Below are 27,926 nucleotides of genomic sequence, written 5' to 3'. Positions count from 1 at the left end.
CAAACGTCATACTTGCCTGCTTTGTGCACTGGTCTAGGTTTCCCTTAGAGGAGACCATGTTTCCGGGAATGCTGGGCTCTGTAGTGGGATCTTTTCATTTACAGCTCCGTTGTCACACTTTGTCCCTCAGATAGAGGAGGGAGGCTGTTGTCTTTTCTTGAAGGTAAGGATCTGTAGTTCTAAGGTATAGCCAAGGCACCCACATCAACCTGAATTTTTTTTCCTCTTTTCTATAATGTTGAGGTTAAGTCCTCCATTTGAATAATGTCAGAAATTTTTAAGTACCGTCATTTTTGAGGCTTATTTTATTATTGATAGCACACAATGGGGGCTATTTACTAAAACTGGAGGGTGCAAAATCTGCTGCAGCTCTGCATAGAAACCAATCAGCTTCCAGGTTTTATTGTCAAAGCTTCATTGAACAATCTATCTGAAGTTAGAAGCTGATTGGCTGCCATGCACTGCTGCACCGGATTCTGAGTTCTCCAGTTGAATGCAGGCCATAGACGGGTTGAACATTGGCTGATTTTTCAAAAAAAGAAAAATCGGTCGTTCGGCTGACATAGCACCAAGGCTAAAAAAAATCGGCCGACTAAATCGTAAAGTTCACCCCATAACGTCTGTCCCTTGAAGGTCACAGCTCATGTGCGGATTTTTTATCGGTAAAATGATCGGCCGATTTGCCCATCATTGCCGGGAAAATCGGCCGATTGTCAAAATCGGCCGCAAATTTTCCAACATGACCGATTTAAAAAAAAAAAAAATAAAACTGTGCAAAGAACCTGAAAAACGGCTGACCAATCAACCCGCTAACAGTGCGAAAATTGGCCGATATTTTTTTCAGCCGAAAAATCGGCCAATTTTCGAACAGTCTATGGCCGGCATAAGCCTAGGTTCACACCTATGCAGTTTGCGTTGATCTGTTTCTGTAGTGCATTTTTGCACTTGTGTTTTTGATGCGTTTTGCATTTATTTAATTTTTATCTTGTTGCTTTTGCAGATTTAAAACGCAAAATGCAGCAAAAACTCACTGCATGCTTTTCTGCATCATTTCCATTGAAGTCTATAGAACCAAAAACACAACTTTTTGCGTTCAAAAAAGTCCCTGACCCTTTCCAAAAAACGCACCGGGTGAAAACGCGGAGATGTGAACGTGTCCCATAGGAAATCATGTTAAATGGACTGTAGTGCGTTTCTGCAATCACGCTTGGGTGTGAACCCAGGGTTAGTAAATCTCCCCCATTGGGTGAAGAGGCACATTTGGCTCACAGGCTGCATTCCATTGGCTGCAGTATGAGGTGTGTGCAGACTAATGTAATAATGGGTTCAATAATGGGAAATCTGTTATAGGAAGATATATATAGATCGTCTTTGCTGACCTCCTGATAATGCTACCTACTCTGGTATTGTACTGATCTTCAGTCTTCTATATTTTGAGTCCATGACCTGGAACAAGTAAGCAGGTAAAATTGACTTCAATTGTGCCAGTTCAGGGACTACAGACATTAAATCCAGAGGATCAACTTGACTACCAGGCAACAGTTCTTTTTGAGAAGCAGGCTAACCAACAAACCATGTATTTCTTGAATGACAGGTCTCATATCTGTAAAACAAAAAAAAAAAAAAAGGCCTCTATAGGCCCGATAATGTCTGTCATGCCCGCCACTTGTGGGACTGAACTTCCCCTACAAATTCAAGGATAGCCCAAAAAAGGCCAGCTGTACCTGCCTGTAGGATAGTGTATGTGAATGTCATAAAATGTATATTATATAGGGCACGCTTGTTGGAGCCCAACCTCTGTAGCTGTAAGATAAAGGTGCCAGATGGATATCAGGGATGGATGGATGGATGGGAGCAGTAACACTGAGGCAGCTCTTCTTAGAGTGGAAGCAAGGCTCTAATGCAGTAACAAGAAAAAGAGAGGAAGGTGTATCTAAGTGCCGTATTGACAATGTCTATAGGATCAGGAAGTAGAGTCCAGGATGTGCCTGTGCATCAAAAATCAATTGAGGTCTGAAAAAGGAGCCTATTGAGCATGCTCCAAAATGCATTACCGCCCCCTTCACCTGCTACATCTGACTGCTTTCCAAGCTTCATTTTTGATGCACAGGCACATCCTGGACTCTACTTCCTGATCCTATAGACATAGTTTGCTGCTGGACGGCTGGATGTCTCACCTGGATCTAATTACCACATGATGAGTCTTTTTAACCATTTATCTTGTAAGTGTAATTTATCCATTGTTTACTAAATTGTCAATACTGCACTTAGAGGCGCCTTCCTCTCTTTTTCTTGTTATGTGAATGATGTCATTACATCCCTTCACTGGCATGTAATAGGATGTGTTTAATCACTTGTGTTCTTTACCTCTAGTCTTGTTCCCGGAAGATGAGGACAGTGACTACGGCAGCCACAAAAAACTGGGCCGGGTGTCACCGTGTCGTGTTTTATCAGGAACCGTTCAGTTCCCCGACTTATTCCAGACCAGCAATCTCCTCTTCTATGAGCGGTTTGAGGCCTACAAGGACTATCTCCTGGGTAAGTACCTGTGCTTCCATTTCTTCATTTCCTGCAGAAAAACTCCTCAACACTCCAGTGCCATGTCCTAATTACTGAGAATGGCGTATGAAACCCAAAAGCAGCTCAGGCAGATGCATGACAGCATTCTTCACCCAGCACTGAGGGTTGTTGACACCAAATCGCAGTGATGTGCTTTATAAATGTGTGTTCTTGCTTACTTTGCTTTGGGACGTGAAGCAAGCAAATCCCTATTCTTGAGGGTAGTGGTTACATGTGTACAGTGTTGCATGACCGCGCAATTGTGACAGTGCAGTAAGCTGAAAATTGGCCTGGACAGGAAGAGGGTATAAGTTCCCAGTAGCCAAGTGGTTAAAAAAAATAATAAATGCACATATTCTTGCATCGAAAAAAAAATGCTTATTTATTGATTTTTACAGGAGCCTGCAAAGTATTGCACCCGAGATCATTGGGTGGCGGGTGCAATGTCTGGCTTCTGCAGGCTCCTAGAGGAAGTGTCAAGGAGTACTAGGAGTGTGCTGATTGGCGTACTCGTAGGCCAGTGAGAACTACAAATCCATCTGCCATGCTGGCGGACGGTACTTTTTTAATTCTTTCATTCTGTGAATGAATGATGTGGCTGCGTGCATGGAGTCCTACACAGCCACGCAAAATTTAAAAATGAGAGTGGTGCAATAATAAGAACCCCTGCATGCTGTGGGGGCATTATCACCATGTTAGATGTTACACGCTAATCGGGGCGTAACATGGTGCAAAATGTGAACTTGGCCTTTAATCTGTGTTCTTTTGGATTCCTTCACAGGAGATGCCAAACCCTCCGAAGTAATGGAATTTATATCCGAATACTTAGAAAAGGCTCTGGAACCCTCCGGCTGGAAGGCTGTTTGGCGCACGGACATCTTTGAAGTTCTTGTTGAGGTATACAATAGATTCTGTATTCACCCCTTGACTGCATTTAGTTTTTGGGGGTTTTTTTGCTTGTTTTTTATTTTTGCTGCTAAGTGAATGGATTTGTAGTTAAAGCAGATTTTCCCCTCTCTTAACCTCTTCACGCCGGCCGAACGCAAATGTGTGGCCTCCCGGCATCTGGGCCTAGACGCCGAGCAGCCGCACATTTGCGTTCTATTAAAAAAGGACATATATGCCGAGAGCGCGCACCGTGCATGCTCCCAGCACACATGTCTGGTACTCACGGAAAGGTCCCGATCTCCTCTTTCGGTCGGGACCTTTCTCAATCATGTGACGGCGCATCACGGCGGTCACATGACCCTAAACCCCGCCTCCCGGCTTCTGAAACTCTTAAAGGGCCGGGAGGCGCCGGCGTGAATAGGTTAATCAACACCAACTATTTTTAATCCTTCTGCTGCTAGCATTAGTAAATGGATAGGCAAGTATGTCTCATTTACTTGTGTTTAAACTTTTTTTTTTAAATTATTATTTCTTCAGTTCCTTCCTGGTTTCCATGGCTAGGCAAATTATGTCATACATCCCAGGAGCCTTCAGGAGGGGAGGGAGGGATCCCAGCTCAACCTATACCTGAGCTGAAAGCAGATGGATTCCAGGAAGTAAATGATACATTAATTTTCTGCCTGTGCTCAAGATGGCCACTGCCAGAAATACTAGGGGGTGTTTTTCAAAATGTTTGCTTTGAATATTAAAAATTAGCATTTTTGGTTTGTGGTGTTCAGATGCAGTGCAGTTCCACCTTAACTCAGGATTATTTTTTATAATAGGTGACCGAAGTGTCTTACTCCAGTTTAAAGGCCGTTGTCCAGCCATGCGTGCCATTCATGTGCGATTACCGTATGGAGTGTGTCACCGAACAGAGCATTCGCGACTTGCTGGAAGTGAAGGAGCAGAGGGTCCCGTTACAGGAGCTTTGTGTGGTCTATGATGATTCTGGAGAATATGACCAGACTGCCATGTCCATTGAACACGTCAGGTTAGTAAACCAATGGGGGTCTTGCCTTTTTTGCTTTAAATCAAATGTTAACGGTGGATGACTGCGCACTGGTACCAATAATGTCTATTTGCAAAAATAAAAAAATCCAAATAAAACAGCGCACAGAGAGAGTGAGTGTTGACGCGTTTCATGCCAACCTGGCTTGATCTCTGTGTTCTGATATTTGGATTTTTGCAAAAAAAAAAACCTCAAGGATCTTATTGGTACCAGTGTGTGGTTATCCACCTTTTTTTACTTTTGGTGTCCTGCGGTACAAGCTGGCCTGGCAACTGATGTTTTGAGGCTAAAGGCAAGAGTGGACCGACCTGGAGATGCGTATAGTGCTTTGGACCATTTGCGCAGCATCTTTCTCTTTGCCCCCTAGGCAGCAAGCTCAAACTATTGTACAGGTTATTCCCCTAAGGTGGGAATTCAAGGGTTGCCATGTAAAAGGGGCCTTACCCGTCTCCAAAAAAGTAAAAGCTGACCCAGTAGAACTACATTGCACAGTAAGTGTAGTGTTTATTTTGTGAGGTTTAGGATCTCACTTTCTCCTATCTGATGTCTTCCACCAGCACTCTATTCTATATTTGTTTGGATTGTGTCTCAGAACAAAGTGGAATGAATGGGTCATGTGAACTCTTAGCACTCTTGGAAGGTTGTGTGACCTATCCTCTACTGCCTTTTTAGGCCTAAACATTTAGCACTGTGCCCTGGAAAGAAATGGAACATATGTTCTTCCATCTTGTCCACTGTAATAGTACATTGAGAAGCCCCTATGACATGCTGGACTTTCTTTCTTTCAGGTTCTTTTTCCAACACATCTGGCGCCTCTGGGATGAAGAAGAGGAAGATTATTTTGATTATTTTACAAGATGTGCTGAGCCACGATTACGCTTGTAAGAGCCGTGTAGATCCATTTAAAATAGGGATCTAAGGAAGGTATGGGGAGGGATGACTGTGCACTGCCATTAAAAGGAGATCTAGGGATGGGGAGGGAATGACTGTGCACTGCCATTAAAAGGAGATCTAGGGATAGGAGGGGGATGACTGTGCACTGCCAGTAAAAGGAGATCTAGGGGTGGGGAGGGGATGACTGTGCACTGCCATTAAAAAAAGATCTAGGGATGGGGAGGGGATGACTGTGCACTGCCATTAAAAGGAGATCTAGGGATGGGGAGGGGATGACTGTGCACTGCCATTAAAAGAAGATCTAGGGATGGGGAGGGGATGACTGTGCACTGCCATTAAAAGGAGATCTAGGGATAGGAGGGGGATTACTGTGCACTGCCATTAAAAGGAGATCTAGGGATGGGGAGGGGATGACTGTGCACTGCCATTAAAAGGAGATCTAGGGATAGGAGGGGGATGATGTGCACTGCCATTAAAAGGAGATCTAGGGATAGGAGGGGGATTACTGTGCGCACTGCCATTTAAAGGAGATCTAGGGATAGGAGGGGGATGACTGTGCACTGCCATTAAAAGGAGATCTAGGGATGGGGGGTTAATGACTGTGCACTGCCATTAAGGCTGCATTCACACTTGAGGCCCCATTCACATCTCAAGCTTTAAGTAGCTTGTAGCTCAAAAACGCTCAACAAGCAAAAACCCATTGTATTCAATAGCCTTTGTCCACAGAGTGTCCTGTTGCTGAACGCCTGTTGCTCCAAAAACTACATGAGCTACTTTTCAGGCAGAAATTAGCGTTTTGAGCCCCGTAGACTTCAATGGGAACACCTGAACATGTCTGATTTGAGCGTGGTTTTTTTTTTTGTTTTTTTCGATGTTTTGTTGGCCTATATTAACTGATCTTTCCCTAGTGATTTCCACTGGCTAAAACAAGAAGCCTGAAGCTTTCACATGTAAACCGCTTGTAATACTCTTCTAAAAATGCCTGTATACACTTGCAAAAAGGCTCATATGAAAACTCCTGAAAATTGCTCTGCTCTGGTGTGAATGAGGCCTGAGTGTTTTGTCGATTGACGCTCAAAGCTACAAAAACGCTCAAATTTGAAGTGTTACTAAACCCAAAACAGTACAATCAGTCTGTATATGCAGTAAAGCATGCTTGTTCTACTCACTGTGGAACCTAAGGGGTTAATCCTCCGCATTGTGTAAAAAGGCTGTTTTGATCCTGTTTTCGCTGCCCCTCCTCTTGTTCAAATGTCCACCTGATAAGATAGACTGAACCCGTAGGCACATGCTCAGTTTAGTGTGTATTGCTAGAGAGGTTTTTTTTTTTTCTTTTCTTGGGAGAGTGCATGTGATCAGCACAGGGCCAATTGGCACTGTCCAGACAGAGGGTCAGGTCTTTTGCATCCTAGAGCAGAACGAAAACTCCTACAAGCTTTAACCAGTGCTCTGCTGAAGTCACAAGACTGCTATATACTGCTGATGGGAAAAGGTATTTAGCAGTTTTATATTTACTAAAATAATTGTACTTCCGTGTAGTGTGTACTGTGGGAGAGCGGATATAGTGAGTGCAGGGTCCGGGGAGACTGGATATAGTGAGCGCAGGGTCCGGGGAGACCGGATATAGTGAATGCAGGGTCCAGGGAGACCGGATATAGTGAGTGCAGGGTCCAGGGAGACCGGATATAGTGAATGCAGGGTCCGGGGAGACTGGATATAGTGAATGCGGGGTCCGGGGAGACCGGATATAGTGAATGCGGGGTCCGGGGAGACCGGATATAGTGAATGCGGGGTCCGGGGAGACCGGATATAGTGAATGCGGGGTCCGGGGAGACCGGATAGAGTGAATGCGGGGTCCGGGGAGACCGGATAGAGTGAATGCGGGGTCCGGGGAGACCGGATAGAGTGAATGCGGGGTCCGGGGAGACCGGATATAGTGAATGCGGGGTCCGGGGAGAGCGGATATAGTGAATGCGGGGTCCGGGGAGAGCGGATATAGTGAATGCGGGGTCCGGGGAGAGCGGATATAGTGAATGCGGGGTCCGGGGAGAGCGGATATAGTGAATGCGGGGTCCGGGGAGAGCGGATATAGTGAATGCGGGGTCCGGGGAGAGCGGATATAGTGAGTGCGGGGTCCGGGGAGAGCGGATATAGTGAGTGCGGGGTCCGGGGAGAGCGGATATAGTGAGTGCGGGGTCCGGGGAGAGCGGATGTAGTGAGTGCGGGGTCCGGGGAGAGCAGATGTAGTGAGTGCGGGGTCCGGGGAGAGCGGATGTAGTGAGTGCGGGGTCCGGGGAGAGCGGATGTAGTGAGTGCGGGGTCCGGGGAGAGCGGATGTAGTGAGTGCGGGGTCCGGGGAGAGCGGATGTAGTGAGTGCGGGGTCCGGGGAGAGCGGATGTAGTGAGTGCGGGGTCCGGGGAGAGCGGATGTAGTGAGTGCGGGGTCCGGGGAGAGCGGATGTAGTGAGTGCGGGGTCCGGGGAGAGCGGATGTAGTGAGTGCGGGGTCCGGGGAGAGCGGATGTAGTGAGTGCGGGGTCCGGGGAGAGCGGATGTAGTGAGTGCGGGGTCCGGGGAGAGCGGATGTAGTGAGTGCGGGGTCCGGGGAGAGCGGATGTAGTGAGTGCGGGGTCCGGGGAGAGCGGATGTAGTGAGTGCGGGGTCCGGGGAGAGCGGATGTAGTGAGTGCGGGGTCCGGGGAGAGCGGATGTAGTGAGTGCGGGGTCCGGGGAGAGCGGATGTAGTGAGTGCGGGGTCCGGGGAGAGCGGATGTAGTGAGTGCGGGGTCCGGGGAGAGCGGATATAGTGAGTGCGGGGTCCGGGGAGAGCGGATATAGTGAGTGCGGGGTCCGGGGTTTAGTAACACTTTAAAAAAATCAGTTGTTCTCTATGGTGCCTGTTCACACCTGAACTTCGCCTTTAACTCTTGCTGTGTGGGGGGGAAACTTTTGATTTTAACCAGAGTTCACCTTTTACCTTTTATGTGGGTTTGGTTAGACTGGCAACTAAATTCTCATTGGTTGCTCGGGCTCTTCAGAATGGTATTTAATACGCTCACATTGTTTACTACAGTCATTATGATGTTCTAGAAGAGCGTATTCCATCCGAGCTGGTATCCGAGTATCATGCCATTCTAAGACGCTGCATGCAGGTCTACAGTCAGTTCAACAGCCTCCGAAATGCGTTATCCAACAGTGACTCTGACACGGAGCTCGATAACGTGTCCATGGTGGAAGGGATGAAGATGGATGGTGAAATGGAGAACCTGAAAAGGAAGCTAAAACTGATTGAGAATCCCCTGCTGAGGTATCGTGCTGTCTTTGGTGGTGTTAATCTGATTTCCTGTTGTGTTTGCCTACAGACTGGTTGCCTCCCTTCCCATATTTATTCCAACATAGACTTTGTGGGTGGAGTTCTCTTTAACTCCATTCCTGTTTACAGGTATCTGTTCTGTTGTCAGAAGAGCTCTGGAAGGTACAGCCTGAAAAAAAAGGGTCCCCGTACCACTGGTGGAAAAGTCATTCATGTTGTGTCCACAAGTATGACCATTGAGACCTTGATGTGTCTAACTAGAGAGCGGTTGGAGTCGGAGTCCTGTAGCCAAAACCAGGAAATCCAGGTTAGCATCTTTTTGCTATTTGATTTTTTTATTTTTTTTTCTTCAAAAAATGTAAAAAATCAAACAACATCCGTTGTAATTTTTGTAAAGCACTTATTATTCCTGGGTTTGTCTCGGCTCTACGGGCTCATTCACACTAGTGGTTGAGGGGCAGTAAAACCCCATGGTTGAGCCGTGGTTTTAACAAATGTAAAGCCAGCACTTGGTGGAAAAAAGTAGTGGTTGCTGGCACTAAAAGGTCAATGCATCCAACCCTTTTTAGCGAATAAATGTATAACAATACAGTGCTCTAAAACTAGATGTGCAAATGGACAAGGAAAGAAAATACATAACTAAAATACGAATATGAAGAAATACGTGATTAAATGCCTTAAGTGATCCAATAAATGGGCAGTTTCCCTTTAAAGGAGAAGTAGGGGTTTGGGGGGTTTTTTTTGCCCAGTTATACTTGCCTAGGTGGATGCAGTATCGGTCCGATGGGGGAGGGAGCGGCTGGCTCAGGCTCTCAGTGGCTCGCTGAGCCAGATGCCGCTCCAGACTCTGGGGTGGATCACGACCTTAAAGGCGGAATCATTCCCCAGCCTGGACCGGCTGAGTGACGTCAGCCCGCTGTCGGCTGAAAATGGGTCACAAACAAACTGCACTCCTGTGATACACAGAAGTACAGCCTAAAGAACTTTGTCTGTACTTTTTAAATGACCAGTTAATATGTGAAACTATGTTCACCACCAACTAGTGAAGTCCAAGAAAAAGTCTATAAGAAAAAAATAAAATAAAAAGTGATTTCAAATAAAGAAGGCGAGTGCGTCTCCTTTAAGTGATAGCCAGATGGCTCAAGTCCTCTGTAGCACCTCACACACTGCACTCACCAGAATGTATGGCTGCATAAATTCTAGGCAGCATCTAAGCATTGTAAGATCTCCCAGAATGAGCTACAGCCTCTTGTCCTCAGGAGCGGTCCCTCTGGTAATAGTATCGTAGGACTGTCACTTCCTGGAGCCAACAAGTAAGTAGTGCAGCTGTATGGAAGAATTGAAATATGGCCGCCACATACAGACCATGTGGCAGCGTAATGTCAGTACTCTTTGCTCTGCTGTAGGGGTAAAAAAAAAAAAGCATGGTTTTACGGATTCCTTCTTAGCTGCAGAGGCAGCAGCTGGGGGTATACACATGCCATGGCAGTAATAACACTGCCTTTTAAAGCTCTGCAAGTACCCCACAACAGTAAGGAAGAAGGGGTTAAAGCAGGCAGTGAGGGGGCAATGCAATAATTCCTCACAGCCTGTCAAATTCTCTCTAAAGAGCGATCCGAGCGTGGATTGCTGTTCAGAGACCATAGCACATGTGAACTAGCATTAATTGAGTCGTGTATAGAAGAATTAAAGCCGATCTCCAGAATAAATATAGGCAGACACTATATACTATAATCTCTCCAGCAGCTTGTGTCTCCATACTTCAATCAGTGGCATCAACATCATACACTTCAGGAGTATCTGATGCCTGTATGCCCTCCACCTCCTATGTCACTATAGGGCATAGCGGTGAAGGGGGCTTCTATTAAATGGAGTAGCCAATGTTAAAGTTGCCAGCATGATCTGTTCCTTGAAGATCTAAACAAACAAAGCCTTTGATTAGGGTTTAGTTCTTCAACATTCAGAATTTATCAACAGCTACTGCTTTAATTTATGATTTCCTGTTGTGTTTTTCTACAAAGTACTACATACAGATTTGTTAACCTCTTACCTCCCAGCTATATAAAGTTCTTATGTAGATCAAAAAATAAAATCCAGAGTTGCCATGGGTTGTAATCCTCTGCTCCAGTTTTGTACAGTGGGGAGAGGTGGCAGACTGGATTTATTCATTTCATCACATTGTGCGTTTTTAAAAAAGATATTTTTATTTATTTTATTTTTTTTGTTCTCGTAGTTCCACAAAGATCTCCTGGAAGCAGTGAATGCGTGCTACGATGGGGATCTGGTCCTGATTTGTCCTGGGCATTATTATATATACAGCCAGATCTGCATTGCAGACTCTGTGTATATAGAAGGTAATCTTTCTGTGTGGCTTTTACTATTGGGACCTGTGAGCAGGGTGCAGTATGGCACTGTAGAGCTGGGATGGCCTTGGCTGCATGAATAACAATCTCTGTTTATCTCTCTGGATGAATGGAGCTGCAGGTCAGATTCAGCAGCAGTGAGTGCAGGAACAAACACTGGCGCTGTGTACTGGGTCACATTCCTGTGCACTTTCCTGACCGCTAATTTATGTGCCTACTGCAGTGTTTCTCAACCTGTTTTCAGTCGAGGCACCCTTTAAAATTATGAACAGACCCGAGGTACCCTTTATAATTATGGACAGTCTTGAGGCACCTCATTTTAAAATGGGGGGGTGCCTGTAGACTGTCCATAATTTTAAAAGGGCACCCCATTCTAAAATGTGCAAAACTATTCTGATAGTTTTATATAACACAGCAACCTCCACACATGTAGGACACCCAACGTTAGAGGTGATTTATTCTTCCAAAGCAAATGCACTTTTGCACGCTGGTACTGACTAGTATTCCAGTGTTTCTCTTCTCCCTCAGTTTTTCTCTATCACTGAGCTAATGTGACCCCAACACTGAAAGAGGAGCAGGGGAGGGTTGAACTAGAATGCTGTGCAGGCAGCTGACATCCTCCTTACCAACTGATGATGTCATTGGTTGTCAGGATGCCGGCGGCTAGAAGGTCGTAATGGTGCACAATGAAAACCTGTGACTTTGTGTAACTAAAAGGTAGGCTTGTTCTACCCGCTGGCTTGTATGCAAGTTTTGGGCAATTTTTTAAAAATTTTGCCAAGGCACCCCAAAGTGCCTGGGCCCCCTGGTCGAGAGAGGCTGGCCTATTGTTATGAATTAGCAGAGTCATTAAGATACAAGCCTTATAAGTATGGCTGACTATAACCTGTAATTTCTGCAACAAAGCCTATTTGGATACTTCTGAAGAGCAATGCAAGAGCTGGTTGTACAAAATGAAGCGTGACTTGTCTGAACAAACCTTATTGGTGTAGGTAGAGGGTGCACAGAACACGGTTCTAAAATTCTGATTAAAGCTAAACACAATAATAAGTTTCATTGCGGTTTTAGTATCTTACTAGTTTAATACTAAACTCTGGGCGCAAACCTTTAAATATATTCTGCAGTATCCACAAAGTAGGGATGCACCAATGCCCTTTTTAATCTTCGAGTACCAATACTTTCGGTATAGTACTTGCTGATATCGCGTACCGATACAAAATGAGTGGGCGCAAATCAGACTTTAAAGAATGGCATGTGATTTGAAAAGGAATGAGGGGCCATTCTTGTCTGATCGCATGCGGTTTTCCCTACGTTCGTGTGTGAACCCAAGCTTGTCATAGCCTGAGTTCACACAGGAGCGGCGTGGGAAATCTCCCTGCACCGATCCCATGCCGCTTCACAAGTCTGGGGTTTTGACAGTACGCATGTCCACAAGTCCTTAAAAATTAAAAAGATCCCCCCAAGTGCGCACTTAAATTCATTAAATAAAAACTGCTCCAGCATAAACCATAAACTCTACCACCATTTCTCTACATCCAAGATGGTGACTGGTTCTTCCAACTTCCGATGTGCAATCCACATGCCAGAAGAGACGTTTTGCTAGCGGCTCCCAGGATAATATTCTAGACATTAGTTTAAAATAGTCATGGTGCGGGATCCATATTGTAACTGAACCGTACCCCGACTGCACTTGGGTACTTCCGTTAGACTCCCGCTTCCCACCGACCATAGACACCACTCTTGAAGTAAGACTCGGAAATAGACTCCTTTATTGTAACACAGATACAAGATATATACATTCAAGGGAACAACCCCCCCCCCCCCCCCTGCATAATGACACAGGGCGGGGCAATTTACCTTTTAACAAGAGACACACCAGCAGACAGTCCCATCAGGAGGGAGGGCTGCCAGAAACACCAAGCCAATACACAAACTCATACATCCCATAATAGTTTGCTCCCAAGCAAGACACACAACAGAACAATGGGATGCAACCACATGACACCAAACAATCCACAAATCCCACCTATCTCCTAGACATGTCTACACAATATTAGGACAGATCACCCTGTACCCCTAACAGGCACAGGGTGACTTACAGATATGAGGGATATGGGGAGCGGAGACTGGTCTCCCCACCTCTCCAAAGTGAGCTGGGTTCCATGGGCCCCCCACCCAAAGTGACTCCCATCACACACATTTTAGTCAGTTTTACTGAACCATTGACAGAATGTCAGGACATTTACACCAGTCTCAACCCTCACAATTGCCCCAATCCTTGATTGGGCAATTGGAATGAAAGGGCATGTAGTGGCAAAATTCTCCGACTCACTATTGGACAGTGAGATGAAAAGGTACATGTGCTGCATCACATGACCACAAGATAAGGGGCAATAAAAGGTATTTGAACATTTGGTTTATGGCCAATTGTTAGTGTTTTAATGCTCATATGCAAATAAGTAGTTCTGATGGTTTTACATACTCTTTCACTTCCAGGTTATGGGATGGCAGATGACATTATTATTGAGAAGAAAGGGAAAGGGGACAAGTTTGTGGAATGCTCTGGTCCCAGTGTGAAAATCTCCAATGTGAAGCTCATCCAACACAGTGCAGTGGAAGGAATTGTCAGTAAGTGTGTCATCTGCTGCCAGTAACAGAACTCCCAGAGGGGAAATATTGAGTATTTCCATTGTTGTGGGTCTTGTTCTCACCCGATCCTTCGGTCCATGAAAGCCGGCGGTAACATATGGTCCACGGTGGAATGTTCCTGGTCTATGGCGCATGCTTTGGGCTTGAAGACATCATGAACAGTCCACAACTCAAGACCGCTGGAGTGGGGGGGTGCTGGGAGGAGCAGAGGATTAGGCAAGTATTTATCCTCTTCCTTGGACAAAAACAGGCAGTTAGGCTGAGCAGTGCGGGGGCACAGCCATCCTGCAACCTTTTTCGCCTGGAGATGGGATTTACAACTGACCTTCAGCCAGAGAAACATTTTAATCAAACATGAGAACGGTTTAACCTGCCAAAGGATTTGTATGTCCATCCAGTGCTGTAACTTACACAGCCCTGTTGTGCAGCCCTGGAAAGCATATTTTTTTCTGGTGCACTTGAGTTACCCCTACAGGTCTTGTCCTTCCCCCAGCCTTTGAATGCCCAGTGAATACAGAAGCAGTGGACTGAATCTCATCACTGTGTCACTTTGTTCTCTCTTCCTATTGGCATGTCTCTTGTTAGCACTGCAACACAAACTGATTGGTTCCTTGTGTTCCTTCTCCCTCTCCGAGTCTTAGCTCTACTGGTACAAAGCTGTAAGAGGTTTATAGTAAGTTAGGCATTTACTGATGTAATAATAAATACAGAGATACATTAAAGCAGTAATAAACCCAAAAGCAAACATTTATTATATTGCATATCTTTCTTCTGTGTTCATCTGGTGATCCTGCCAGTAGGTCTGTTTTTCAAGCAGTTACAGGTGTGAAACAGTCTATTTACCACTGAAAAGGGTGCTTAAAATGATCAGCTTTTATTTATTTATGAGAAACTTTTTTCCAAAAAGGAAAAAAAACCTGTTGCTGTAACTGCTAAAGTGTGATCTGGAGTTTGGCTTCAATGTGTTAGTGTATCTAAATCGGCTAGTACATCTACCACTCCCACCCCTCCCCAGACTGACAATGCTGCTGCCCCCTGTGCTCCTTCATTCAGAGTGGTGGCACTCTAATACAGGAGGTGTGTTACTGGACAGATCACCAGGTGAAAACCGGTAAAGAAAAAATGCCACCACATCCAATAATTGGTAATTTTGGTTTTGGGTCTAAAATGCTTTAATTGGTGTATATTATTTTTTTATTTTTTTAGATCTACCTGATGTTTAGGTTTAATTACATGTCTGTCACATTTACACATTGGCACAGGGTAAATCACAATTGGTTCAGGAAGACTATCACTGGTGGTTGTTTTTGGTGAGCTCAGCTGCCTGATTATTATTGGCTGTCTGGATTGTGTCTCATTGGCATTTCTCTGTCTTGTGGTTTTTAGGTGTCCTTGGAGGGAAGACTGAGCTTGAGAACTGCGTGTTTCAGTGTGACACCACCGGCATTACAGTGAAGAAATCAGCAGAATTGGTGATGAAGTATTGTGACTTGTATGGAGCAAAGGTAGACTTGCTCCCGTTTTTACAGCATCCTATATATTATAGGAATTCGTATAGCACCAACAATTTATGCATTTTACATACTGTACATTTACATCTGTTCCTGCCCTCAAGGTGCTCACAGGCTAAGTTCCCTACCTCACATGTATACTTACATGTTCTAGGGCCAATTTACACAGGAGCCAATGAACCAACTACTAAAACTGGAGCACTCACAATCTAGTACAGCTGTGCATGGTAGCCAATCGGCTTCTAACAGCTTCATCCTATCAAAAAATAAAAGTCATCTACAAAAACTGTAGCTGCTGGCTTTTAAAAAACAGCCACTTACCTGTCCCTCAGTCCCGTGCTGTGTCCCCTGCAGCCCATTTCACCAGCCGTCCTGGATTCCTGGAGGCTGACATCTTCAGTGTGGGCACCTGGCTATGACTGCTTGCGGCTTCACAGCCGGGTACCCACTGGGCATGCGTGAGTAGCGTTGCGCTTCATGAATGGTCCTGTAGTCTTCTGGGACCTGTCACGTGTCCCAAAAGACTACAGGGAGGGAAGGAGGGAGGACATCTTCCATTTCCAATTGCCTAGGCGGTCCAATTGCAATTGGGGGCCGGTACCTGTCAAATTCGGGTACCCGCTCCCCCCACCCCACAAAGGTGCCAATCCTAATGGGGAGCGGGGGAGCAGCCCTTAAAGTGGAACTTCCCCTTTTGGGTGGAGCTCCGCTTTAAGCTTTCGCAATAAAACCTGGAAGCTGATTGGTTTCTATGCAGAATTGCACCAGATTTTGCACTCAGTTTTAGAAAATAACCCCTAATTTCTTTGGAGTGTGAAAAGAAACTGGAGTACCCCGGAGCACAAGGAAAAAGTACGAACTCCATGCAGATGGCGTCCAAGCTAGGATTCAAACCGGTTCTGCAAGGCAGAAGTGCCTACCTCTAAGCCACTGTTACTGCTATCTTTTCTTAGCACTCAGATCCACGTTCGGACACCACACAGCCCTCAGCTCTCCCATGGAATTGAATGAGCTTAGAGCTGATCATACACTAAACGGTTTGATTGTACAATCTCCTTGGCATCTACCATCAACTAATGTAAGGACCTGAACAATTAATTAAAATTGAATGTTTATTTTTGCCCTTTTATTACATTGTACAATCAGATTGTAATGTGTAGGGCTGTAAATGTCAACACCCTATCTTGTAAGAGTTTTCAACAATTTTGTTCGAGCCTCAGATCAGGAGGAATGAGCCAGTAGCCATGTGTGTTCATTCTACTTTCATATGTGTCATTCAGGGAGCCGGCCTGGAGATCTATCCTGGAAGTAACTGCAGCCTGACGGATAATGGAATCCACCACTGCAGAGATGGCATTCTGATCAAGGTACGTGGGCACAGACCTGGCTCTGGAAAGGAATCTGCCGTAAGACGAAACATCTGAGATAGTAGACTTTGCTGGAAGCTGCTGCAGTACTATAGTCCAAGAAAGGGCTTTTGAACTGTGTAAGCCAGGCCTTGAAATTTCCACTCGCCTGCTCGCCAATGGTGAGTTGAAATTCTGGTGGGGGCGAGTGTGTTCCCGAGGGCCGTCTTGCTGAGCAGGCTCGGAGCTCAGGCTGGATCTGTCATTGGCACTGGGAGCCATCAGACTGCTCAATAGCTGAGCGCAGTGAAAGCAAAGGAAGGAGTGTGTGCTGTGCTCTCTGCCTCCCCCTAGAGTGCAGTACCTGGCTCTGTGGGTGAACAACGAAGTACTGCAACTTTTTATGGGGGGGGGGTGTGTCTGTGTATGTATGTGCATGTGTATTTCTGTGTATGTACGTGTGTCTGTGTGTGTACATGTCTGTGTGTGTACAGGTGTCTGTTGGTGTGTGTGTGTGTGTACAGGTGTCTGTTGGTGTGTGTGTGTGTACAGGTGTCTGTTTGTGTGTGTGTGTGTACAGGTGTCTGTTTGTGTGTGTGTGTGTGTGTGTGTGTGTGTGTACAGGTGTGTGTGTGTGTGTACAGGTGTGTGTGTGTACAGGTGTGTGTGTGTGTGTGTGTGTGTGTGTGTGTGTACAGGTGTCTGTTTGTGTGTGTGTGTGTACAGGTGTCTGTTTGTGTGTGTGTGTGTGTGTACAGGTGTCTGTTTGTGTGTGTCTGTTTGTGTGTGTGTGTACAGGTGTCTGTGTGTGTGTGTGTGTGTGTGTACAGGTGTCTGTGTGTGTGTGTGTGTACAGGTGTCTGTGTGTGTGTGTGTGTACAGGTGTCTGTTTGTGTGTGTGTACAGGTGTCTGTTTGTGTGTGTGTGTGTGTGTGTGTGTACAGGTGTCTGTGTGTGTGTGTACAGGTGTCTGTTTGTGTGTGTGTGTACAGGTGTGTGTGTGTGTGTGTGTGTGTGTGTGTACAGGTGTGTGTGTGTGTGTGTACAGGTGTGTGTGTGTGTACAGGTGTGTGTGTGTGTGTGTACAGGTGTGTGTGTACAGGTGTGTGTGTACAGGTGTGTGTGTACAGGTGTGTGTGTGTGTGTACGTACAGGTGTGTGTGTGTGTGTGTGTGTGTGTGTGTGTGTACAGGTGTGTGTGTGTGTGTGTGTACAGGTGTCTGTGTGTGTGTGTGTGTGTGTGTACAGGTGTCTGTGTGTGTGTGTGTGTGTGTGTGTGTGTGCGTACAGGTGTCTGTTTGTGTGTGTGTACGTGTGTGTGTACAGGTGTCTGTTTGTGTGTGTGTACGTGTGTGTGTACAGGTGTGTGTACAGGTGTGTGTGTGTGTGTGTGTACAGGTGTGTGTGTGTGTGTACAGGTGTGTGTACAGGTGTGTGTGTGTGTGTACAGGTGTGTGTACAGGTGTGTGTGTGTGTGTGTACAGGTGTGTGTGTGTGTGTGTACAGGTGTGTGTACAGGTGTGTGTGTGTACAGGTGTGTGTGTGTACAGGTGTGTGTGTGTGTGTACAGGTGTGTGTGTGTGTGTGTACAGGTGTGTGTGTGTGTGTACAGGTGTGTGTGTGTGTGTGTACGTGTGTGTGTGTGTACAGGTGTGTGTGTGTGTGTGTGTGTGTGTGTGTGTGTGTGTGTACAGGTGTGTGTGTGTGTGTGTGTGTGTGTGTGTGTGTGTGTGTGTGTGTGTGTGTACAGGTGTGTGTGTGTGTACAGGTGTGTGTGTGTGTACAGGTGTGTGTGTGTGTACAGGTGTGTGTGTGTGTGTGTACAGGTGTGTGTGTGTGTGTGTACAGGTGTGTGTGTGTGTGTGTACAGGTGTGTGTGTGTGTACAGGTGTGTGTGTGTGTACAGGTGTGTGTGTGTGTGTGTACAGGTGTGTGTGTGTGTGTGTACAGGTGTGTGTGTGTGTGTGTACAGGTGTGTGTGTGTGTGTACAGGTGTGTGTGTGTGTGTACAGGTGTGTGTGTGTACAGGTGTGTGTGTGTGTGTACAGGTGTGTGTGTGTGTGTACAGGTGTGTGTGTGTGTGTACAGGTGTGTGTGTGTGTGTACAGGTGTGTGTGTGTGTGTACAGGTGTGTGTGTGTGTGTACAGGTGTGTGTGTGTGTACAGGTGTGTGTGTGTGTGTACAGGTGTGTGTGTGTGTGTACAGGTGTGTGTGTGTGTGTACAGGTGTGTGTGTGTGTGTGTACAGGTGTGTGTGTGTGTGTACAGGTGTGTGTGTGTGTGTGTGTGTGTGTGTGTGTGTGTGTGTGTGTGTGTGTACAGGTGTGTGTGTGTGTGTACAGGTGTGTGTGTGTGTGTACAGGTGTGTGTGTGTGTGTGTGTGTGTACAGGTGTGTGTGTGTGTACAGGTGTGTGTGTGTGTGTACAGGTGTGTGTGTGTGTGTGTACAGGTGTGTGTGTGTGTGTGTGTGTACGTGTGTGTGTGTGTGTGTGTGTGTACAGGTGTGTGTGTGTGTGTGTGTGTGTGTACAGGTGTCTGTGTGTGTACAGGTGTCTGTTTGTGTGTGTGTTTGTTGGTGGCAAGTAACTCTTAAGGCCTGGCTAGTAGCTCAGGACTTGAAATTTTAAGCCCTGGTGTAAGCTGTGCCATTGTATGGCCATGCTAATATGATACCGTTACTTAAACTGAGGCTAAACTTCTGTTATAAAAATGCTGACCGGTATTTTTTCTGTTGCTTCTGTCATAAATGTTTCTCCCTACCTATTGTGTTTTTTTTTTTTTCTTTTTTTTTTTTTTTTTTTTTAAATAAATGTAAACACTAAGCTGTGCAAATGGAACTGTACATATCAGGCACTATTCTGTTTTGGGAAGGAGTAATTCTCCTGCATGTTTTGAATCATCCTGGCCCACACAATTAAGATGGCCGAAGATTCAGAACTAGAAAGAACATCGGGTGCAGATGTTACTATTAAAGTAGACCCATAGGCAAAATCTAATTTTCCCCCCCCCCCCCCCCTTTTTGGATAGTGTACGGGAGTGTTATTGTCCCTGAAAAGTTTTATTTTTGCCCAATTTGCCCCATTGAGGGGATTTAGCTTCACTTTTCTGTTCCACAGCCGAAAAAGGAAGTGAGAGGAAGTCCCTGCAAATAGAGGGTTAATCTCCATAATGGTGGCGCAGACCGCAATAAAACCTGACTGGGGTTCTAATCCATCTTCACTCCATCCAAAATTTTAAAAAAGTTTTGACTTTTAGTTATACTCTAAGAATAGTCAGATTATTTAGCAGTATTTTGCCCTGAAGACTTACATTTGCACACTTCAAATGTGCACAGCCCATCCTATTGTTTCAACACTTCCCTGAACTTTTGGATCGGGGAGTGCTCAGTGTTGCATCAGGCGATCTCCTGCTTTGGGACCACATGTTCCATGATTCCTCATGTCCAGCCCATGTGCATTCATGTCTTTCTGTATTCGCACCAAGTTACCTCCTGCATTGAAATTGCATATCCCATGATTCCTTTCACCTGGTCCATATTGCACATACGTGCCCGATCTAATATAGCCTCAGCTGCTCTCTTTGTAGTACTGGACAAGTACAAGCACTTCAGGGGGTGGCTATAGATGGGCTTCGCGGAGACCATGCATGGTAGTGTAGATACTCTATAGATGTAAATACCAAGGGGCACAGATTTTGTTGTCTGATTGTGCGGTAATCAGAAATAGAAAGTACATAAGATCTGATGCTTTACAATTTAACAAGGCTTGAATAAAACTTTAAATTACTCCAGATGACTTGTCTAAGTTTCTTCTTGAATTCTTTTATCAGGACTTCATTGACGAGGTTCATGATCTCCCCAAAATAATACTAGAGCACAACGTCATCCACAACCACGAGGGCTATGCTGTTGTTTTGGTGAAACCGAGCTCTTCAATGGAGAAAATGAGGCCAGATCAAGAAGGTGACTCTTTCCTTGTTAGTTTGCATTCCCTGTGTCTGTACCTCTCTGTCTGGAAATTGGGTCAGTGTGATGTTTAATAGTGTCCCTAACTTGTTACAGTCACAAAAAAAAAAAAAAAAAAGTCCCCCCTTTTAACAACCAATCGCAAATTGCCCATTATTTTTGTATCTGGCACTAGTTCAAATCTAGTTGCTATGGAGATTTAGCATAAAAACCGCTGGAGGGTTCTGCCTTTTGCTCAGCTTAGTAAAAGACAGGCCAGCTATATATCCAAAAGGATAAGTTCACCTTTGGAAAAAAATACAATAAATGCCTTTTTTTTTTTTTTTTTTTTTTTTGAGCCTGGAAAACATTGCATCAGCGATTTAGATGATTGCTGGTGCCTTGCAGGACTCCTGCAAACTCTGTGTACCTCTGTGTCCCTACATCTGTACGGGCAAGCAGATACAGTCTGAGAGGAAAATTCAATGAACTACCAGAGCGCTCAACAGCCCTGTGGTAGTTCATTGAGAACCAGCGGTTGCAACAGTGAGAACATGTTACACGTTCCTGTTTTTAGGGTGTAACATGCTCCCAAAGGTAAACCTTTCCTTTAGGGAAGGAACTTGGCAGTGTAACTGGTCATAATGGATAGAACCTCAATAACAAGGAAGGCTGGAGTGGCCTCCTGGTAACTTGTTCCCTGCTGCCCCTGTGTGCTCCCTCCCCCCACGCAGGGCTGCTGACTTCCCCCCTCTTCTTTCGTGGTGGCTGCTGCGGAAATGCTTTCAGGATGGAGAGTGGGGGAAGGGGCTGGTAAATACGTCACTTACCTGCCCCTTCAATTTCTGAATGGACACAGTGAGTGATCGCTAACTTGAATGATTGGGAAGCTCTGTGCAGAGCTATTCTGTACATTCATAGAGATTGAGGACACCGCCCTCAATCTGCTTTCTCTGTCTCAAAGGTGAAACATCAGATGTCTGTTTTAGACCCCTGTTCTCTAACCAATGCCCCCCAACAGGACTCCCAAAAAAATTGTAAAAAATAAAGAATAAATTTGTTACAAAAAAAAAGATAAATATAATTATTTAATAGGCAATGCCCTAGATATGGGTGTAACATGATCCAATATCTGCGTTAAGGCTTTAACTTGAATAACCTATATCTGATAATTTGTCTACAGTGCCTTGAAAAAATATTAACACCCCTTGAAATTTTCCCCATTTTGTCATGTTACAACCAAAAATGTAAATGTACTGTATTGGGATTTTATGTGATAGACCAACACAAAGTGGCACATAATTGTGAAGTGGAAGGAAGAAAATGATAAATGGTTTTCAACATTTTTTACAAATTAAATATCTAAAAAGTGTGGCGGCATTCGTACTCAGCCCCCCCGGAGTCAATACTTTGTAGGACCCCCTTTTGGCTGCAATTCCAGCTGCAAGTTTTTTTGGGGGTGTCTCTCCCAGCTTTGCACATCTAGAATTAAATTTTTGCCCATCTTTCATTGCCGAATCCCAAGCTCTGTCAGATTGGATGGAGAGCATCTGTGAACAGCAATTTTCAAATCTTGCCACTGATTCTCCATTGGAATTAGGTCTGGACTGTGATTGGGCCATTCTAACACATGAATATGCTTTGATCTAAACCATTCCATTGTAGCTCTGGCTGGATGTTTCGGGTCGTTGTCCTGCTGGAAGGTGAACTTCCGCCCCGGTCTCAAGTCTTTTGCAGACTACAACAGGTTTTCTTCTACGATTGCCATGTATTTGGCTTCATCCATCTTCCCATCAACTCTGAACAGCTTCCCTGTTCCTGCTGAAGAAAAGCATCTCCACGACATGATGCTGCCACCACCATGTTTCACGGTGGGGATGGTGTGTTCAGGGTGATGTGCAGTGTTAGTTTTCCGCCACACATAGCATTTTACTTTTAGACCAAAAAGTTAAAATTTGGTTTCATCTGACCAGAGCCCTTCTTCCATGTTTGCTGTGTCTCCTACATGGCTTCTCACAAACTGCAAATGTAACTTCTTATGGCTTTCTTTCAACAATGGCTTTCTTCTTGCCACTCTTCCATAAAGGTCAGATTTGTGGAATGCACGACTAATAGTTGTCCTGTGGACAGATTCTCCCACCTGAGCTGTGGATCTCTGCAGCTCCTCCAGAGTTCCCATGGGCCTCTTGGCTGCTTCTCTGATTTAATGCTTTCCTTGCCCGGCCTGTCAGTTTAGATGGGCGGCCATGTCTTGGTAGGTTTGCAGTTGTGTCGTACTCTTTTTCCATTTTTGTATGATGGCTTGAACAGTGCTCTGTGAGATGTTCAAAGCTTGGGATATTTTTTTTTTTTCTATAAACCACAACTTTATCCCTGACCTGTCTGGTGTGTTCCTTGGCTTTCATGATCCTGTTTGTTCACTAATATTCTCTAACAAACTTCTGAGGGCTTCATAGAACAGCTGAATTTATACTGATATTAAATTACACACAGGTGGACTCTGTTTACTAAGTAGGTGACTTCTGAAGGCAATTAGTTCCACTAGATTTTAGTTAGAGGTATCAGAGTAAAGCGGGCTGATTACAAATGCACGCCACACTTGAGATATTTATTTGTGAAACATTTTGAAAATCATTTATCATTTTCCTTCCACTTCACAATTATGTGCCACTTTGAGTTTGGTCTATCACATCAAATCCCAATAAAATAAGTTTGTTTTTGAGTGTAACATGACAAAATGTGGAAAATTTCAAGGGGGATGAATACTTTTTCAAGGCACTGTATGTTTACTGAATTGGTGGTATCGGGTGAACTTCATCTTACAAAAAATATGTTGTCCTTATTTCTATAGATAAAGATATTGAAACTAACATAACGGAAGGTAAGACAACTACAGGTATAATCCAGCTAGAAGCAGATGAGATGGTAAAGTCAGAAGACAATGATGACCAAATGGAGAGTAACGCTGAGGATTCTGGGAAGCGCCCCACCACTGAGACTTCAGAGGGAAGTTGCACTGACCTCCCTGGCAAAGAAGCAGAGTGTAACCCATTACTTGACCAAGACCACGCCGATGACTACACTGCTACTGAAGAGGCCGATGGCAACCAGACCATTGCTACCGAACTGACCGCCAATTCCAGACGAAAGACCATAATACACAAGAAGAGACTGAGCGCCCTGGGGATAATTAAGGCTGACGACGACCAGATCCTGTCCCAGGAGATGTTTGTCTCCATTGCCAATAATCAGTTTAAGTGGAATGGTAAAGGCAGCTTTGGGACCTTCCTCTTCTAAACTGCAGTTTGCTCGTGTGATTCTTGAACTTGTCTTCATTTTTATTACTGCATATTTAATTGCTAATCATTGCACATGTACATAAGATGGCCGTGCTGAAGCTTTTTGCACCATAATTAAGATAATCATGAACCTGGGGGCCTGATGGGTTGTTGTGTATATAATGTATGTTTTTCATTTTTATTTTTTTTTTTTTTTAAACCTGTCTGCACATCTGTCGCAGTAGCATATTAGTTGGCAGATCTGAGCGGAGCACACTGTAAAGGCCTGGTGCCCTGTCTATGGCCCAGGGGTCAGATTCAGGCCTTTGGAACTTACTGTGCGCCCCTTGGGACAGCTACAGCCAGTAGTCTGTTTCCCCCAATTGCCCTGTAATAGTGATCTCTAGTAGGCTTCAGCCTGACTCTCTCCTGAAGCATGCTTGCATTTTCTTCTTTGGAACTTACTGTGCGCCCCTTGGGACAGCTACAGCCAGTAGTCTGTTTCCCCCGATTGCCCTGTAATAGCCGTGATCTCTAGTAGGCTCCAGCCTGACTCTCCTGAAGCATGCTTGCATTTTCTTCTTTGGAACTTACTGTGCGCCCCTTGGGACCCCTACAGCCAGTAGTCTGTTTCCCCCAACTGCCCTGTAATAGCCGTGATCTCTAGTAGGCTCCAGCCTGACTCTCCTGAAGCATGCTTGCATTTTCTAAGTCCTAAAGCCTGTTTAAAATCTCTGCCATCTCCTACAGTGTCTACACTTTTTTGACCATCTGTTGCAGCTTGCCTGTAGTTCTTGATTATGTCCTGTTGCAGTCTCTGAAAGGTTTATGTAGAATTTTATTAGTGAAAATGTGTGGTCCTTTGGGGAGGTCAAAGGCTGCAGGAGAGTTGGCCACCATTGCTGTAGAGCAGTGGTTCTCAACCTGTGGGTCACGACCCCTTTGGGGGTCGAATGACCCTTTCACAGGGGTTGCCTAAGACCATTGGAAAACACATTTCCGATGTGTAAAGAGCAGCTACTGTGTATAAAGTAGCTGCTGTGTTGAAAGCAGCTACTCTGTTAAAAGCAGCTACTATGCTGAAAGCAGCTACTATGCTGAAAGAAGCAGTATTGGAGGTAAAACGACACTTCATGAATTATAATTACTGGGTAAATAATTTTATGGTTGGGGGCACCACAACATGAGGAACTGTATTAAAGGGTCATGGCATTAGGAAGGTTGAGAACCATTGCTGTAGAGGCTCTGAAAGGGATTTTTGATGAGATTTTGGCTATGGTTCTGTCCCTCCCCATCTCTCCCCCTGGTGATTCACAAAACATACACCCCCAAGCTTCATTTAATGAATGGACAACAGAGAATTTGCTGCCACAAGAGAGCCTGCTTCACATTTACTACACGAATCATGACTTTCGGAGCTTGCCTGGTCCATAAAATGAAACTGCTTCATTCTCTCGTTTTGTCATCCTTGGCTGCAATATTTATTGTGCGGGTGTATGCCGCGGACAGATGATCAGACATCAGAGAAACTTTGAACTGTTTTTCACAAAGTGCTGAATCTGACAATGTTTTCCAGAATGCCATAAAAGTATTTCTAGCGCTGCTCCTGCAGGAGTTTGTACGGTCAAGGGATGAGGGCTATGAAAACACAGAGTGGGGTTTAGGTAATAAAATTTGCAAGTCGGCTCTGCCATAGCTCTTTCTGCTCCACTGATGTGAGGTGCATCTGCCTCTTGGGCCTCTCCTTGGTTTTCGCCCATATTTGATCCACTCACTAATGGTGGGCACTTTGCTTCACTTTTTCTTTTTTTTTTTCCACAACAGCAGTTGCTTCTCCTCTATCTAGTCTACAAGCTCAGACTCACATGAGGCAGGCATAAGGTCCTCGCGATCAGTCTCTTCAGTGGTTGGATTGTTCGCTTCTATGGTGACCAATTGGAGGACTTATCTGCATTGCTGGCCTCTAATTTGTCAGTGTTCAGCTTCTTTCCTTCATGGACATTTGCTGGCCTCTGATTTGTCAGTCTTGAGCTGCTTTTCTTTATTGCCATTCTCCCAGTCTGGGAAGTGAACGCTCTTCCTACACTTTTTTTTTTTTTATGTGCTTCTGTAACACATTTATAATTCTTAATACAAGGTCTAAGCCTTTTTTTTTTTTTTTTTTTTTCCCCCCCTCATTGAGGTCACCTTGTTTTTGTTCAACCTTCCCTTCAGATTTCCTTATCCACTCATATTGTTGTGACACATACTTGATTATTACTGCAGTAAACAATGACGTGTAGGCTGTGTGACACGTCAATGAAAGCCGTATTTCTTTATCCTGACTTTTCTTCATTTCCTTGTTTTTTCTGGATCGATCGATAAGACCACCACTATGGGCATCACTGGAGAAGGACATCCCAGAGGCTGGATTGATTGATTGCTACAGCATAGAAGGATTTGCTATCCCATGTCCCTTCCATTGGGCAGCAGCAGACTTTGCTTTCCATGGTATCTCCCATTCATGTGTTCATTCCATTTTTTAATAGAATTACTCAGCATATCAGACAAAGTACAGGGGCTCTCATTAGGCCAGGGATGAACAATTGTCAGTTGACTGAAGAAACCCTCTTGGGGCGACTACCCGGTTTCTCACCCTGGGGCCTTCAGGGTACCTGAAATGGTATTTCAGCCACAGGTTCCCGGGAATCCACATTTACTTACAGAAGTAAACACCCCAGTTGTGGTACTTCAGTGGTCAGCTGTGTACCAAAAAGAGGCAGGGCCTTTTCCCTCCTAACTAGCACCAGCTATTGGCCAGTCTGACGTGGTGTGTCACACATGAACCTGTATACATGTGCGTGTGTACAGTACATCTGTCACCGTTCAGACACGGTATGTGCATACACACAGCATTTCACCACTCAGTATCTGTATACGGCCCTTCAGTGTATACTGCCCTACACTGCACAGCTGTGAACTATATTCGTCCCTGCAGTGCTGTACTTCTTGCACTGCTCTTTACGGCACTGTACTGCCTTACACTATATACTGCCCTACGATACTCTATACGGCACTGCATTGCTATACTATATGCTGCACTGTACTGCCCTTCCATATATATTGCCCTACATTACTCCATACTCCACTGTATTGATCTACACTGACCTACGGCCCTTTCTGCTGTATGTTGACCTGCATACCTCCCTGTACTGCCCTGCACTCATTTACTGCAATACCCGGTATATGCTACACCGTGTTGCACAAAAGGATCTTTTTAAGAATTAATTTATATCCGTATTCCTATTCAATGTTAAAATAAAGTCTGTTCAAACTTAGTGGTTGTAAACCTCTGAAATGAAACCCCCCACCAGTGCACAGCAGGCAGTTGACAGATGTGGCTGTACATGTTTCCCAGTGTGACTGTAGAGAGGTGTGTGTCCATTCCCTTTGCTCAGGTCTCGGATTGCCCTCCGTTCTCCTCTCTGTGCTGTCCAATGTCGGATCCTGACACCTGCCTACTGGTAGCTGAGAAATCGTCTTTAATCGTGTTTTAGAAGGCTGTAGAGGAGAGGGCTGCAGATTAACAGGTACAACTTAACTTTCAAGGACTTAAAGCATATCAGTACTTCTACTGCATGGCTTTCCACTGGACTTTGCACACACAGGAATTTCTGACCCAGCCCCTTATGACGAAGCACTTTTGTTTGATGTCTGTTTCTGTGCACGCCTGTACATCTCCCCAGTAAATCTTATCAAGCCATTTCATTTTACTGGATTTTCAGTTTGTGAATGAGAAGTGGGAGAGGGAGGTGGAGACAATATCCCTGCGTCTAAAATTAGCTATGTAATTAAAATTTTTATTAGCATGTTGATGAAGGAGACAGAGTAATCAAGAACGGTCAATGTCCGCATTACATTTTATAAAAAGGAGATAACCTAGCCCCTTCCCACCCATCCTTGCTTCCCTTTAAAGTGTTACTAAACCCGCAACAGTACAATCAGTCTGTAGATGCAGTAAAGCATGCTTGTTATACTCCTGTGGTACCTAAGGGGTTAATCCTCTGTGTTCTGTAAAAAGGCTGTTTGATCCTGTCTTCTCTGATCTTCCACAGTCCCCAATCCATCTGCTGATCGTACAAAGCTCTAGGAG

At 45.0% G+C, this 27,926-nt stretch overlaps 1 protein-coding gene across 1 annotated transcript in view; it reads left to right on the top strand.

The window, feature by feature from the left end:
* The window catches only part of SHCBP1 (SHC binding and spindle associated 1), a 38,202-nt gene extending 12,805 nt beyond the window's left edge, over window positions 1–25,397 (top strand). Inside the window, exons 2-13 of the mRNA XM_089662663.1 lie at window positions 2,374–2,538; window positions 3,341–3,456; window positions 4,272–4,480; window positions 5,287–5,379; window positions 8,464–8,697; window positions 8,833–9,010; window positions 10,937–11,057; window positions 13,563–13,694; window positions 15,102–15,220; window positions 16,507–16,593; window positions 20,402–20,534; window positions 23,368–25,397. Coding sequence (XP_089518789.1) covers window positions 2,374–2,538; window positions 3,341–3,456; window positions 4,272–4,480; window positions 5,287–5,379; window positions 8,464–8,697; window positions 8,833–9,010; window positions 10,937–11,057; window positions 13,563–13,694; window positions 15,102–15,220; window positions 16,507–16,593; window positions 20,402–20,534; window positions 23,368–23,813 — 2,033 coding nt within the window. The 3' untranslated portion in view covers window positions 23,814–25,397. The remainder of the gene's footprint in view (window positions 1–2,373; window positions 2,539–3,340; window positions 3,457–4,271; window positions 4,481–5,286; window positions 5,380–8,463; window positions 8,698–8,832; window positions 9,011–10,936; window positions 11,058–13,562; window positions 13,695–15,101; window positions 15,221–16,506; window positions 16,594–20,401; window positions 20,535–23,367) is intronic.
* The last annotated feature ends 2,529 nt before the right edge of the window (window positions 25,398–27,926 follow it).

The sequence above is a fragment of the Staurois parvus genome, unplaced genomic scaffold (assembly GCF_062004578.1).
Source record: "Staurois parvus isolate SC_StPar_1 unplaced genomic scaffold, SC_StPar_1.0 ptg001515l, whole genome shotgun sequence".
Taxonomy (NCBI): Eukaryota; Metazoa; Chordata; class Amphibia; order Anura; family Ranidae; genus Staurois; species Staurois parvus.
The sequence above is the reverse complement of the archived record's forward strand: the minus strand, read 5'-3'. Positions and strand labels throughout refer to the sequence as shown.